Below are 14,290 nucleotides of genomic sequence, written 5' to 3'. Positions count from 1 at the left end.
CGGATTAATCCATTTAATCGGCACACATCAACCCCCTTCGGCAGGGTGTGCAGAAAAAAAACCCCCCAATGCAAATCAGTCCGCAAGGCACGCGGCAAATCCCACGACGTCGACGTAGGCGTACTGTTTGTGACAGATGGCGGCATGCGTGAAAGGCAGATGGACCTCGGTGGGAATTTGCATACGAAAAATCGCCTGTCCAGTGTTACTCAACTCATTAGCGCGCGCGTGACCGGTGCCGACGAATTGGACGGTAGCCAGCGCCAAACCGGAAGCACCCCATTTGTCACCCGATCCAACCCCGGTGGTGGTCTTCTTGACGACCCTCAAATGTCGGTCCCATCAGTGTGGTGATATTTTCTGGCGCGGAGTTTGCTCTTTCTTTCCGCTTCGCTCCACTAAACGCAAGGCCAGATCAATCTTTCATCAACCGGTCCGCCGGTTGATGGGTTTATGAGCACGGCGTGAGAGACTGGCTTTCGACACACAGCGCTGTTTGCTTATCGGCACGCAAAGTGGATCATCTCGCACCGCTCGATGTGAGCCGCAGTGGGCCGCTGGTGGCCAGGCAGGGTTGCTGGAGGTGGTCCACCTTCTGATCACCGGCCAGGGTGGGTATATTAGCGGCCGTCGTCACTGGTGGCGGTTGCGTCGTCGTCGACGTCGTCGTCGTTGGTTTCGGTGTCGTCGCCGTGAAGTGATCTGGTCTGTCGACGCTGTTTGGATGAGGTAGGATCCCGGGCTGTCTGTTTGAGAATCCACTCGCCAACTGCTTCTCTTCTTGGGGGGTCAAAACGGGCAGATAAGCCGTGCCAGGACCGGGAAGAAGCGATTGCCGGACGTCTGGAAGCTCGTCTGGGGAGCGAACGGGCAAATAAGCCGTCCCTGGTCCTGGCAGGAGTGATTGCCTGACGTCGACGACACTCGAGGCGGTGTGGGACTCAGATACTGAGGGTACTCCCGATTCGAGATAGATCGATGGCTTCGAGATGTCGTAAGCGTTCCCTCTGTACGGATCCGATGAGTATTTGTTCACGATCTCACTGCGGGAAATGCGAAGAAAAATCGTTTAGCTTAAAGCTGAGCTTTTGAGAAGCTTCCCACGCAAACTTACGCGTACTCGCCTGCAGGATCGTAGGGTGGAAAACGATAGGGTTCGTGACCACCCTCGTAGTTTCCATAGCCACCATCGTACGGGATATGCACGTGGAAGTACCGGCCTCGATCGCCATCATCGTAATGCACGTACCTATACCGGCGCACGTCATCTACGTAGTCTCCTACGCCGCGAGGATGATCGAGAAAGAAACAAAAAAAAGGAACAAACACATCACATCCACTTGCACGGAAAAACACACCCCAAAACGCTCGGTTAGGCATGAATTATTCACCACCTGCGCCGACATTAGCCGGGCCGATTTCATTCAATTTCGAACGATACAATTAACGGTGTAGCAAACGCCAGGAGCTGCTTGCAGCGTCCGGGCTCGGAAAAGCAATCCTGTAAAACATAAATGTTTATGACGTCCAATCAGAAACGAATTATGCAAATTTCGGCCAGTCCGTGGGTTCGCCTCGTAGGGGAGCAGAGGAACCGGACGAGGGACGACAACGTGGAAGAGCGCCCGTCACAAAAAGGGTTGGGTCGCTCATATTATCTTGATTTGATACGGTCGATGAGATACGTCGAGCTTTTCACATCGAATAAATTCGAGCTCTTTTTTTATCGTGAATCGATGTTGGTTTTTCGAAACCATCCGGCTGATGGCGCACGTGGTAGGGGTTAGGGATAAGTTATGGTAAATAATTGGATACCCATCGAGCCAGGGCCCCTTTTAGTCGATTCCGGTGGGACAGACGAGAGAAGAAAAAAAACGACAAAATTGGTTTACCAATCGATAATAAATAATGTCACCTTTTCTTGTTGGGGCTCGATCGTCTAATCGGGTTGTTGGACGTATGCCACTTAATATTAATTTCCTGCCACCCGAATGCGTAACCCAAACGGATGGTTATTGAATTCATTTCGCCCTTTTGTGCAGGTGAAGGTACAGTTTGGGTTGGGTTTGGAAAATTATGCTCGTTAGCGGGTAGTAAACAATCGGGTCCCAATCAGATAGATGCATGCTGAAAACGGTGATCAACAGGATCACGTTTCAAGCCAGAGAAGAGCATTATGCGGATGAGAAAAACGGAAGCTTTAAAAGCGAAAATTATGACCGAACCATGCGGAAGGTTCGAGTTAAGCGCTTTGACCTTTTAACAAAGCATCGCTTGAACGAACGACATAGATTCTTTAAATTTATTATACTTTTTTTTGTTCTGTTTTACTCTTTTACAGTTCTAGACTATCTTTAAATACTTCTTTCTGTTCGTTTTATATTTAATTAGATTTACATTTTCTATAATGAAATGATATCTAAACAACTCTATTTTCTTTAGAGATCTTCGCTAAGCATTCACTTTTAATCGATCATTTACTCTAGACTTATTTTCCCCACTCTTTGTAGTGCGATCAAGTCCTTTCTGGACTGATGTTTGGTTAAGGGTCTAACATATCCATTGATCACTTTTTTTGCTCCTTCCCGGATACTCACCATCTCCTTTGTGCACGTATTTTCCACTCCCGCTGTACTTTCTCGGGTTATACTTTCCATCATTCGGTGCTGCTCGAACGCTGTGACACACCAACGAGGCAATGAGCTGCAAATCGAATTGTAGGAAAAAAAGAACTAATCACTTTCCGATTCCGTGAATAAATTCCACACATTCCAAGCACATTCTGTCGCGCGAACGCAAAGGCGCCATTTTTCACGTTCATTCGCACTATCACTTCTTCGAACAGGCCAACCCAGCCACATCACATTGCGTAAATCAATCCACAGCCAGCAGTGGATTTCCGGCTAGTGCCCGATCCCAATCCCTGCTTGACATTCTACGGCTCCACCAATAGATCGTAAACTATCGCGCTGTATTATCGCTCAACGCGTGACTCACTAAGACGGACTGCACCGTGGGATGCATCGTGGTGTGTAACTGCAACAGGAATCCGCAGGAAAAGGCGTCGCACTCGGGATTCGCTCACTGACGGGTACTCTGCTACTGCACCGTACTTGCGCCGTCCGTAATTGATTAAATCAAACTAAACTGAAGCCGCGGCAAAGTCCCTATTAAATACTGCGAAAAAAACCCACTGCATGCCCTTTCCCATCCTCGGCTCAGTGGCGTGAGAATGCGCCCACCCCACAGAAAGGTGGCCACCGAGCGAAAAGGCAGCGCGTCCTTCCTTACGCGATGGGCCCGCGCGTGAAGCTGCGAAAAAATATGACAGTAAAAAGTTTATGTTTATTGCCATCGTGGCCCATCGATCGTCCGGCGCTTGTCCGGGGCCCTCCATCGAACCATCGTGGTTTCCATCTGCCTACTGCTCCGTTCGACGTGTGCTGACGCATCACACCTATAGAGGGAACACCAAGCAGGACGGGAAGGATAATTACGCTCGATCGTTTCTGTCCAAAAGCGGCCGGGCGCCGCTTCCTTCCGATCGTGGTTAGTGATCGCACTTCGAGCTGGTGAGCTGCGAGTCTGCGAATTTTGGACTCTCTGCGGTTCGTGGTGTCAACCCACCGGTAGTGGCGACTTACGATAAACGGCTTGCAAGGCCGTTCAAGGCCGCCGATGTGCGCTGATCGGCCGGCGGTCAAGGCGATCGCAACGCCATCTCTCAACCGAATAGAAAGTGGTGCCCTGTCGCCGCGAACAATGCATCCCCGCGGCGGCGCACGGTTGTAGATTTAGCAGGCATTTTTTATGGCTTTATTTACATATAAGGCAAATGAGTGGTGGCGAAGTGCGATGCGGCCGGTTTATGGGTTGTAAAATCGTTGTCGAACAAATGCGCTCTCCACTCCACTGGTGGGGCGATTAGATGGGCAATCATCAATGGAGCAACCGTGCTGAATCGGATCGGTTGTGCGTGTGGTTTCGGGTCCTTCCGGCTGACGGGTGGAATTTGGGGTGGCTTTTTTTTCGCGCACGCCCCTTCTTTGTGCGATGAAGCAGAAGGTGATTGGGACCGGGTGGCAGATGGAACCAGCTGAGCTTCACCCGGATAGTGATCCTTGAGCCGGGTGCGATACACTCGCATCGATTTTTGGTTTCGAAAGTCGTATTCCTCTCCAGGTACAATACGGAGCACTTAGCGATATGGTGATGGACCCGGCTGTAAGATATTTTACTGACATCGGCGAAGGACGAAGGTGTACTTCATCAATTGAATGGCGTCGCGTGTCCTTGCAAGGAGATGCAATTTGATAGCAGGCACGTGTGTGGGTCACTTGTTTCTGCCATACGATCGAATTTCTATAATCGGGTAGGAGTATTCTTGTGGAAAATAGCTATACATAATAAGAAAGTTAATTTTTTTTACTAAATTCAAGGTCTCCCCGTAGCTTTTGTCTTGTAAAAAAAATAGTGTTGCGCCAACGAAGAACCCATTTGTTCTATTTCAGATGGTCATTAGATTATTTTAACAGTTATTGTAAAACATCAAATGCAGCTCAAAATTCCGTTGATTTTTTTATTGACTCATGTGTATTTTATTTATCCTAGCGATCCTTTCACTTCAGCATAACAAGTTATGCAATCTGATATCGCGATCGGTCGCTGTGCCACAAACAAATTGCAGCAATTCAGGCGTATACCAGCTTGCCATAATGCGTACGATCGTCATATAATCGCTTAGTATAGCGCTTTATCTTCGAAATTATTCGGACAGCATGTCGCAAAAAACGATTTAAATTTAAACAGCTACATATTTGTGCTTTTTTTAACTTTTTTTTATTAACACCACAAATTATACGGTTCCGTCGAATCAGCTTGCACTCTTTAGCAGGATCTTACTTCGGCTGAGAGGCTAAATACTTCAGCAGCTTCTCGATCGCCGGCGGTACCTTCGGAATATGATCACCCTGTGCCAGCGAGTAGCCACCCGAGTACAAGAAAAAGAAAAACCATCAATCAAAGCGCTATTGGCGTGCCGTCCAGCCGACGTGGAAGATTAACTCATCGTACCTGCGGCAGGAAGCCATTGCCATCGGCGACGTAATCGACGCGGTAGACGACACCATCGTCCCCAACGTACTGGTAAAAACCTTGCGACCGCAGTCCCTCCCCGGCCGTACCCTTGTCCTCGATGCGTCCCGCCTCTTCCGCTAGGATACCGTTTTCGGTTTCAAACCTGCAGACCGGAAATGGAATGGTTTTTTCATGAACGTTTTTTGAGCCGTTCCTTCACTTGCAAAACACTCACACGTAGTGATAACCGTCCTTTTCGACCTGATTTTCCAGTCGAATAATTTTCCACCCATCCGGAGCATAGGCTGGCTTGGCAGCGATCCTTGTTTGGGCAATTCTGGCCAGCGTTGGCACGGGTGTTGGTGGTGGTGGTTTTGGCGTTGTGGTGGAGGGCTTACTCTCAGCTGCACGATCGCCACCTGCGCCAGCACCAAAGGCCGATCCCTGCTGTCCGGCTCCACTTCCACTCGGTCCCGTCACGTGCTTGTACCGATTGTCCACGTGCACGTAGCGGCCATCGTTCCTCGCCACGTACCTACCATCGCTGCCCGCGTTGTACCGACCATCGTTCCGGTTGTAGTAGCGTCCATCGGCCGAGTAGCGGTATGGGTTGTACGGGTATTGCAGGAGCCGACCGTCGTTATAGGGTCGATAGCGAGGCCGTTGCGTGGTCACCTCACTAGGACCAGGCCGGTATTTTCCATCGTCCTGTGCCCAACTGAAAGCAAACACACCACCCAGCACGATGAAGCACTGGAGAAAAAGAAGCAGTTTAGTTGAACCCTTTGATCTTAAGAACCCGGACGCGTGATCCCGGAACCTACCAGATGGAGGCGCATTGTGTTCCAAGCCTTCAAATAGTTCGCAAAAAAGTGCACAATGTCTCTCGGTGTCAGCCGAGTGCGTTTAGAGTCCCGTTTAACCACCGATTGGCCACTTATATACTCCCAGGGCTTGAGAACGTACCATCGCCACCGTGTCATAATATCGGGATGATGAATTTATTTGATTTGTACCAGATGCAAATTTGCGTAACTGGGAAATGCTTCTCATTGGGAGATGTGCAAGTGTGGCGATTTTTCTAAACCATCATTCGCACGTTCCACGAGAACGGGAACGTTAAATTTATTACAAAAATGCCCGATATTTTTCACCCTTTCGCTCGCGAGACTTATGATCCTGCTGCCGAATGTCAATTGACAAACCAGACGGACCTGTTGCGGGATGCTGGTCCGGTTGACGGACAGATCGTCTCGTAAAGTGTGCAGAATTAGTGCCATCTGGGTGGGATGAGAACCAGTCAGGCTCGTGGCAAGTGAACGCTGGTTCGAACATCCCTTTGGCGTCAGTCGATCGGGAGACGTGGGCGTGAGTGAATAAAGACAGTGATGTAGCATGGGGATGACCAACTATTCACGGCATTACAAAGAAACGCGAGTGTAAAATATTTATTGTGTTTCATTTTAGTTAATAAAAAAGGTAACATGTTTTAGTTTCTGCTTTGAAATCAACGATCGAACTCAAGAAATAATGTTCAAACCATTCATCGAAATTCCCAAAATGCCACCCCATTCGCTAGAACATCCTTCAGGTGTGTCGCAACATCAAAAATGACCTCATAATTCAACGGCACCGATGCGCGATCGTTTCGCAAACCCCAAAACCAGTCAGAATTTAAAAATAATCTACACACGGCGCTAGCGTAAGAATGCCCCACGCCGGCTATTTTTATCGAGTGGAAAAACTGAAACGGAACCCGCGCATATACACAAAAAAAATCAACTCCTTGACTGGACGCCCACGAAAACACGGCGAAACCAAACAAATCCGGTGATTGCGATATGCGGCCAAAGCTGTCACCGGAGCAGTGTCGTCTGCCGCATCTGCCACGACCATGTTCGGAGTGGACTTCAAGGTTGGGCAAGATTTCACGGTCTCGCCCGTGGTCTCCGGTTCGGGCCGGGTGTTTAGCATACGTGTGATACGCGAGATCAGGCCACGAATGAGCTGGAAAGATTGCGGCAGTTCGAAGGAACAACAGAGAGAGAGAGAGAGCGAGCACAGCAATCGAAGGTCACCCGTTTCGTCATCATTATTGTTATTAAGAGGCCCCCGGATCGGATGTTGGACACGTCTCGTGGTGGCCTGCACGGCGCATTTTTGTGGGTCAGCATCGCGCGCGCCAGCATAAAATTAAAAACCACGCGCACAAGGTCCCCGCAGAATGCACCGTACGCGGCGGGAGGCATTCGGGATGGATCGGATTTGTGTGCTCCGATAGCAGAAAAACCAGAATGAAAATCCCCCGCAAACCATCAATAACAACGGCAGATGTTTGCATACGTGACGCCGCGGGATGATGTCGCTGTTCGCAATGTCAAGTTCAACGAGCGATGAAGCTGAATTATGGGAGATTTTTAACCCCTAAATCGAATAATATCGATTTGTTTCAAAGGTAATTGCAAGCTAAAGAGTGTTTTTGTGAAGAAACTACTCTTAAAACTCACCGAAATCCCACTTTATTCTTCAAAAACAGTCGTTTCCGTTCCCAAAACTCACTCCAGTACGAAAGACTTCAACGAACGGATTTTAAGCGACGAACCCCATCTCAGAAGAAAATGTGACATTTATCACCTCTATTTCGAGATGGGTCTCAGTTTTCGAGTGTAATTTTGAGCGTGCTTGGCGGATCATTAGTAGCGAATGGTGGTTTTTATTTCCTTGTCACTTTACGCTTCGGAAACATGACTAGTTGCTGCCAAGTGCCCGGGACCTGTATCACTAACTTAACGGCTATACGGCACGCCAAACTCGTTCGGCTAGAGGCGCGGTTTCGAATCACTTGTTCCGGCTCAGGTTCGCCAACAGCCGAAGGGCTCGCTCGATCGCCTCTGGGATGGGTGGAGGCGTTGGCAGGTGATCACCCTGAGGCTGGAAACCGTTCTCATCCGCGATGTACTGCACCGAGATGCGGTTACCCTCTGGGTCCGTGTACGAGTACTGTCCTTGTGCGACCTATTTTTTCATGAAAGTGAAGATGAATAAAAGGTGTGAGCTGTTGGAAATTCCCGGATCTAGTCGACCCACTTACCTGTGCCTGTTCGTCTCCGAGGTTCTTCAGTGTTCCTTGCTCCTCAGCCACAATGCCGTTCGACGTTTCGTACGCATACTGGTACGAACCGTCCGGGTTGACCTCCGAATCCTGCCGCAGCACGGTAGCATCCTTATCGGCCGCTACAAACGCCATCAGCGCGATCACCAGCACACAAACGATCTGTAATTCCCTCATCGAGTGAGAAAGAAAACGGACACAAAAATTAGCGATGATTTTTCGTCACAGCACCTTTCTACAAGGCTTGAGCGTGGCTCAGCACCACCATAACGCACCTTATTCATGATTCTAGGCGTTTTCTTTTTGCTACAATTTCACCAAGCAATGCGAGACACTTTCCACGTTGGTACTTTCGTCACACCACAAGAAGTAAAACGCACTCACTGTTGGCTGCTACGCTGAGGTCCGAAATCTGACGGCGGCCCCAGCAAGGCGTTGGCTATTTATATCGATCCCACGCGGCATGATCACCTCCCTGGACCCTCACGTTCGGCTTCGGGCTCGAACCCCGAACCGAACGAGCGTCCGGTTTGGAGCGTCCTAGCAAATCACCATACGGCGCATCCGCAGCGCGATAGATTCGTAGAAGAGAAGAAAAAACCCACGATCAGAAGCAAAGGAGAGAGAGATAGAGCTATAGCGCAAGAAGCGCAACACGAGCGAGAAGAAAAGCAAGCCAAGAGCAGCCACCCCCAAAAAAAAAAGCAGAGCCAAGACTAGAAACGAGTTCTTCGTTAGACGAAATTTGCATAAATTTCAACGACACCCGCAACAGTCGGAAGATTTGATTACCACCGGATCAATGGCAGAGATGGACCCATCACCGTGGGGGCTATTGCATCACTGACAAGCAGTAGTAGCAATAACGATCGCGACGACGTCGGCGGCCCGCGATCGAAGGAGATCACACACGGTCCGATGGCTCAGGGAGCTTCGTCATCATCTGGCCCGGGCAAACTGGATCGCGGGCAGGCTGCCCAGGTGGAGGCCGCCAGGGAAGGACATTGATTTAGACAGGGTCGGGTGGCTTCTGCGCTTCGAAAGCCGATCGTATGATAATGTGCTCCGCATCGGAATGCATTTCTCCGAGGCCTCGCTGGAGTCCCTGAGCTGGAGCTTCAACGTCGGAATGCATCCTTTCAAGGGTATTCACGCGTGCTCGATTATCCATTGCCATTTTGTGTGTGTGTTGATAATGCTGCTGTGGTTCCTTCCATGCTCATCCTAGAGCCCCTCCTGTTCCAAATTAAAATAGCGCACTCGCCGATGAGCGGTTATGTTGAAGTCAATTAAGTTAAACGATATGTAAGATACGATCGCCTGATAAGGGAATGAGATACAACAAATCGTGCACAGACACACGCACGCACGCAAAATCCGAGCACATCCTGGATGCCCATAACCCCCCGGGGGTCGTAAAGATGGAAGGGTGCTAAAGAGAGAGAGCGAGAGTGAGAAAAAAAGACAACACATGGAACCACCGTTCGCCCCCGGGGTCGCAGGATTTTTCGGAGCGGAAATCCCTGGCAACGCCCAGGCCGTAAATATTCTTTAGGGCTCATGCATATTCATGAGCCCTCGGGCGGCCAGACGAGGAAGCCATCATCCCGCACGCCCCGCTCCCTTCCGCATCCAAGGAGGGGGAGGAGCACAATCAAAACAATTAATAAACACCGCATCGATCTCGTGCCCGATCCTCCGGGGGTACCGGCGAGGATGCGAGAGCGGCGTGCTAAATCCATCACGCGTTTCCAAGAAATTCAACCGCCCTGCGACAGAAAGGTGACGGCAAGGTTTGAGCCTTTTCAGAGCTTATTTAGATGAAACAAACGTCTGTCTGAGAACTATTCTATTTCCACGATGCGCCAATGTGCACCGTACGGAGTGCCATCGAAATCTTGGTTTATAGGAAGTGATCGAGCGTTTACAGCAGGAAGCGGTAATTAATAGCCTTTATTGCCATCGACATTCGGCTGGTTTCGGGGTTCCTTTTTTATTACTCCGTCTTAAACACGTCCTTGAGTTTGTAAATATCCAGCTCGGGTGGGTCATTTGGCATTGCCATTTTTTAATGAATTTATTTTGCTTTTGTTTCGCAAAATGTACACCCAATTCCAAACAAAAAAAAACCCCGTTTCAACGCCCGTTTCGACTATAGTGCGATTTTCGAGGTGGCAATTCGGCCACGACCACGCGAAGCAGGCGCCACGGCGCAGAATTCCACACATCCTCCGCAAAGGCACAGAAGAAGAAGAAGCAAAAAAAAACACACACCCAAGGGCGGAGAAAAGAAAAAGAAACGCCGATAGAAAAACACCCCCGAGGCGTACGAAAAATGATATACCAGCCCGTAGAACAAGCGAAATAAACATAAAATACAATCTTACCATAGTTCATTCATCCGCCTGCGTCGTCGCCTTGCCACGGCGATGATGCTACTCGCCTTGAGATTTAGCGGTGGCTTTATGGGGCCGTGGTTCGGGGTGTTTTACGAGCACCCCTCCACAACACCACCCATAGCTCGTCTCACGGTGGATCGATTACGGGCGAGAACGAACGCGAGCGCGGGCACGAGCCAACATAAAGGATGCGCGTGATTAGGTTTGATGGGTGGCAAAAAGCCTATCTTGTGGGGGCACCGGGGATTAGCTAAAAGCCTAACGGCCGAAGGATACCGCTCAGGGACTGCGTGTGTGTGTGTATGCTTGTGCTCTTCGATCGCGCTGAGGCGATATGAAATGTTGCGATAATGATGAAGCCGTGTTTTCGCACAACGATGATATCGACGTAATTCGTTGTTTCGCGTATTGTTTGTGAGAATAAAATGATACCATCGGTTTGTGTTTTTTTTGTGGTGTGTGTATTTTTTTTTCTATAAAAGAATAAACTATAATTTATTGGGATGTGGAAACTCATGCGCACGCAATCGTATGGGCGAACTTTGATGATTTTTTTTCGTCATATGCAACACCTCTAAAGCCTACTCGTTGTGGCAGCGTTGGGTTCTGCCGGCTGCTGGCTGCTCCTCGACAGGGATGAACACCTGGCTCAGTACCTTCGCGAGGCATCATCACTCGGCGGTAGGCTGGCGAGGTACTCGAGCGCTCGCTGGATGGCGGGTGGGATCGGCGGTGGCGTGGGAAGGTGGTCCCCAAGCGGCTGGAAGCCGTTCTCGTCCGCAATGTACTGCACCCGTATGAGCTGCCCGTCCGGTGCCGTGTACGAATACTCGCCCTGAGCAACCTGCGAACAACAACAAAAAAGACACAAACGAAGAAGCTGCTCAGCGAGACTAGACGACGAACCTCACCATTTGACCTTCTGGCGACTCGCGGACCGCCACACAAAGTATCGATTAATTGCCCACCCTCTGTCCCCATGGGGGTCGAAGCGCACGCACGCCCCAAAACCGGCGTGAAGTGTCAAACCGAGAGACACGGCACCGAGCGAGCCAATGAGAGAGAGAGAGAGTGAGAGAGAAGCATAAATAAGTGACTCCAGGGTGGGTTTGGCAATCGCACCTCGCGTATCGATAAACGCTTGCCCGCCGTTGGTAACTGTTTCATTTGCAACCACCAAACAGCCGGCGATTGTGTAATTGGATAGCGTCCCGTGTGCGGATGCGACCGGCTTCGAGGAGCTTACCGAACGTTTATCCACTTCTGGTGGAGTATCGGAGTGGATCGAATGCAAAAAGTGGAAGCCTAGAGAGAAATGGAACGCTGGCTCGGTAATAAACTAAACTTCCAACGACACCAGGGCAACTCGCAACAGCCAAAACATCAGAGGAAGAAAAAATATCAGCCAGCTTAATATTTGCTGTAAACATCGCGCTCCTTGGGAGCTCCCAAGCCTTTTAGGTGATCGAGTTTTAGGCGATCGCGTACGAGCGCTTTTGCAAAAGTCATAACGCGGCGAAACGGTATCGATTGGTGTTTTGGCCCTGGGGGTGTGATTTTGGTCGCCTTTTCGATGGCTTCGAGTTGGCTGAACTCGAGAAAATAAAACTCACCCCCATCAAAACACTCGCTTTTGGCAAACTGCAGCCACCGCCCCGGTGCGGCTTACCGAAAGGAAGCCAATTAACCTTTTCCCCGCGTGGTGCCGCCGGTTTATGTCGCGTTTTATTTTCCCGTAGCCCATCGAAATCCCGTGGACCCGTGCAACCAAGCGCACCCTTTACACGTCACCACCACCAACGCAAACAGGCGCCATTGCGCAAGCATGATCCGAAAGGGAGTCCCAAACGCTTGTGTCAAACGCCCGTCAAATGGTTGGGCGCTGGATCGTGTCACTCGAAAGCGCCACCTCACATTCCACGTGATGGTGCGCGATGACACGCGTGACCCAGGGATGGAAATTCCCCCGTTCGTGCCCTTGTCTGTGCTCGCTGGCCGCCTCATTCCCGCCGGTGCCCGCGAAAGAAGAAATGCCACTCTTTAGCGGGTCACAGGGCAAGCGTCGTGGCCCACAAATCTTCGGCCTCGTTGAGGCGTGATTTGATTAATGGATGACGCCAATTGAGGGTGGATTGCGCATCGCGGTGGACAACCGCAGGTCACTGATGCGATCGAAGCTTAGAGAGGGCGCGTTTCAAGTTTCCAAGTGGAGCTTACATAAACGAAAATCGGCGTTTCGATGGGTGGGTGATGAAAAATGGAGCCCGTTTTGATTTCAAACTCATTTCTCATTTTCCAGCAAATGAAGTGCGCGTTCTAGTTTGGCTGGCGTAATCGGCGCTTTTGGGAAGGAGAAGTCCTCGGAAAGAGAACATTCTGCACAAAAGAGCAATCGCGTTGGTGGTTTTACCGTGGGACGGCATCCATCAATGGGTGGCTGCGATTGTTTCGGTGTGCTAAAAATCGTGCGGAATTAGGAGGCCGTGCTGTTTGGCGTTTTGATGGGGATCAATTTAGGTTTGGTAGGTTAATTAATAAAGCCATTTGCAAGGTCGTTAGCAATGATCGGGCTAATTAGGTTTATAAACGCTTTATAACGCCAAAAGACGAATTAAATGGCAACGAGTCGCACAGCTTACGCGCTGATTAGAGAGCTCAATGCCGCGGCGTTATGACAACGGTTCAATTCTCACAGAGGTTTCAACTTTTGAAGAGGAGTTTTTCAACAACTTTTCAAGCCCTCTTAAGACTCTCAAGTGCCTCGTGTGCGCTTACATGGATTTTGTTTGACGAAAAAGTACTTCAAATAAAATGATCGGCCATAAGGTCCTTAGAGCAGGTTTCACAGGCATATAAACTTAAATTGCTCGTGCCAGTTTCACTTCCTCAAGAACACACCTTTACGATCCCTCCCTCACTCACCTGAGCCTCCTGCTCCGTTCCAGGATTCTTAAGGAATCCTTGCTCCTCAGCCGCAATCCCATTGCCCGTCTCGTAACTCCAGCTATAGCTGCCATCAGGATTAAGTTGCTGCTCCTGTCGGATGATGGGAATCGGCTCCGTCACCGGACCTTGTGGGGCACCCTGCACTCCTCCTCCCCCCAACACCACGACAACACTGAGGACGATCTGTGCGAAAAAAGGGGTACAACCTGCAGTTACTAAACTAGCCCGCGCTAAACTTCACACACGCCTACACCACTTACGATCACTCGCATTCTGAGACACGCTTTGCTGGCTTTCGTTTGACCGCAAACTATCACAACAGACCGGGTTGATGAGCTTTCTTCTGGCGGTACCTTCTGGTCACGACCTGCAACACTGTGCGCACCCCTCGGCGTTCTGTCGACGGCCCGCTGCCTCGTGGGAGATATTTATATTTGGCCCCCGCCTCGCGCGCAGGATCCTGTATCCCTTCCCATGAATTCGCGCGAACCATCAAGCGATCCCTTCTTCGCCACGAGTGGGCTCCTTCGCGGGGCAAGCTTGCAGACACTCTTCAGTGACCACCCGACGGACGACCCCAACCTCTTCACACGCACCTTCTCTGTTGTCTCTTTCTCTCTCTCTCCATCTCACTCAGCCGGTAGGGAGGTACTTGATTATTGTTATTACTGCCACAAGTCGCCGCAGCTTGCCGAAGCTGAAGATGATCTTTCCCGTTGTCTGTGCACCCCCCCCCCCCCTCCTCCGCTTCCACCCC

At 50.3% G+C, this 14,290-nt stretch overlaps 4 protein-coding genes across 4 annotated transcripts; all 4 read right to left on the bottom strand.

The window, feature by feature from the left end:
* Positions 1 to 453: 453 nt before the first annotated feature.
* On the bottom strand, positions 454 to 3,024 carry LOC128723758 (uncharacterized). Its single transcript, XM_053817523.1, has 4 exons — positions 2,998 to 3,024; positions 2,598 to 2,703; positions 1,115 to 1,280; positions 454 to 1,043 (listed from the first exon to the last, which is right to left on the bottom strand). The coding sequence occupies exons 1-4, from the start codon at positions 3,022 to 3,024 to the stop codon at positions 521 to 523; spliced, it is 822 nt and encodes a 273-aa protein (XP_053673498.1). The 3' UTR covers positions 454 to 520.
* Positions 3,025 to 4,757: 1,733 nt separating this feature from the next.
* Positions 4,758 to 5,962, bottom strand: LOC128723529 (larval cuticle protein LCP-30-like). The gene is made up of 4 exons (XM_053817283.1): positions 5,901 to 5,962; positions 5,312 to 5,829; positions 5,074 to 5,239; positions 4,758 to 4,970 (listed from the first exon to the last, which is right to left on the bottom strand). Exons 1-4 carry the CDS (start codon positions 5,913 to 5,915, stop codon positions 4,899 to 4,901), a joined length of 771 nt encoding a protein of 256 aa, XP_053673258.1. The 5' UTR covers positions 5,916 to 5,962; the 3' UTR covers positions 4,758 to 4,898.
* A 1,841-nt stretch (positions 5,963 to 7,803) lies between these two features.
* On the bottom strand, positions 7,804 to 8,365 carry LOC128723757 (endocuticle structural glycoprotein SgAbd-2-like). Its single transcript, XM_053817522.1, has 2 exons — positions 8,168 to 8,365; positions 7,804 to 8,091 (listed from the first exon to the last, which is right to left on the bottom strand). Exons 1-2 carry the CDS (start codon positions 8,363 to 8,365, stop codon positions 7,915 to 7,917), a joined length of 375 nt encoding a protein of 124 aa, XP_053673497.1. The 3' UTR covers positions 7,804 to 7,914.
* A 2,799-nt stretch (positions 8,366 to 11,164) lies between these two features.
* On the bottom strand, positions 11,165 to 13,805 carry LOC128723755 (endocuticle structural glycoprotein SgAbd-8-like). The gene is made up of 3 exons (XM_053817521.1): positions 13,794 to 13,805; positions 13,510 to 13,716; positions 11,165 to 11,431 (listed from the first exon to the last, which is right to left on the bottom strand). Exons 1-3 carry the CDS (start codon positions 13,803 to 13,805, stop codon positions 11,237 to 11,239), a joined length of 414 nt encoding a protein of 137 aa, XP_053673496.1. The 3' UTR covers positions 11,165 to 11,236.
* Positions 13,806 to 14,290: the final 485 nt, after the last annotated feature.

Source organism: Anopheles nili, chromosome 3, assembly GCF_943737925.1.
Source record: "Anopheles nili chromosome 3, idAnoNiliSN_F5_01, whole genome shotgun sequence".
Lineage (NCBI taxonomy): Eukaryota > Metazoa > Arthropoda > Insecta > Diptera > Culicidae > Anopheles > Anopheles nili.
The sequence above is the reverse complement of the archived record's forward strand: the minus strand, read 5'-3'. Positions and strand labels throughout refer to the sequence as shown.

What these genes read in the sequence shown, in the direction of transcription:
- LOC128723758 (XM_053817523.1), bottom strand. Translation starts at nt 3,024, where the DNA reads ATGCATCCCACGGTGCAGTCCGTCTTA. An exon ending in CCACGGTGCAGTCCGTCTTA is followed by an intron (nt 2,704 to 2,997) that starts GTGAGTCACGCG and finishes TTCGATTTGCAG; the next exon opens with CTCATTGCCTCGTTGGTGTG. An exon ending in ATACGTGCACAAAGGAGATG is followed by an intron (nt 1,281 to 2,597) that starts GTGAGTATCCGG and finishes CTCGCGGCGTAG; the next exon opens with GAGACTACGTAGATGACGTG.
- LOC128723529 (XM_053817283.1), bottom strand. An exon ending in AAGGACGGTTATCACTACGT is followed by an intron (nt 5,240 to 5,311) that starts GTGAGTGTTTTG and finishes TCCGGTCTGCAG; the next exon opens with GTTTGAAACCGAAAACGGTA. An exon ending in GCAATGGCTTCCTGCCGCAG is followed by an intron (nt 4,971 to 5,073) that starts GTACGATGAGTT and finishes TCGCTGGCACAG; the next exon opens with GGTGATCATATTCCGAAGGT.
- LOC128723757 (XM_053817522.1), bottom strand. Translation starts at nt 8,365, where the DNA reads ATGAGGGAATTACAGATCGTTTGTGTGCTGGTGATCGCGCTGATGGCG. An exon ending in TCGGAGACGAACAGGCACAG is followed by an intron (nt 8,092 to 8,167) that starts GTAAGTGGGTCG and finishes ATGAAAAAATAG; the next exon opens with GTCGCACAAGGACAGTACTC.
- LOC128723755 (XM_053817521.1), bottom strand. An exon ending in GAACGGAGCAGGAGGCTCAG is followed by an intron (nt 11,432 to 13,509) that starts GTGAGTGAGGGA and finishes TGTTGTTCGCAG; the next exon opens with GTTGCTCAGGGCGAGTATTC.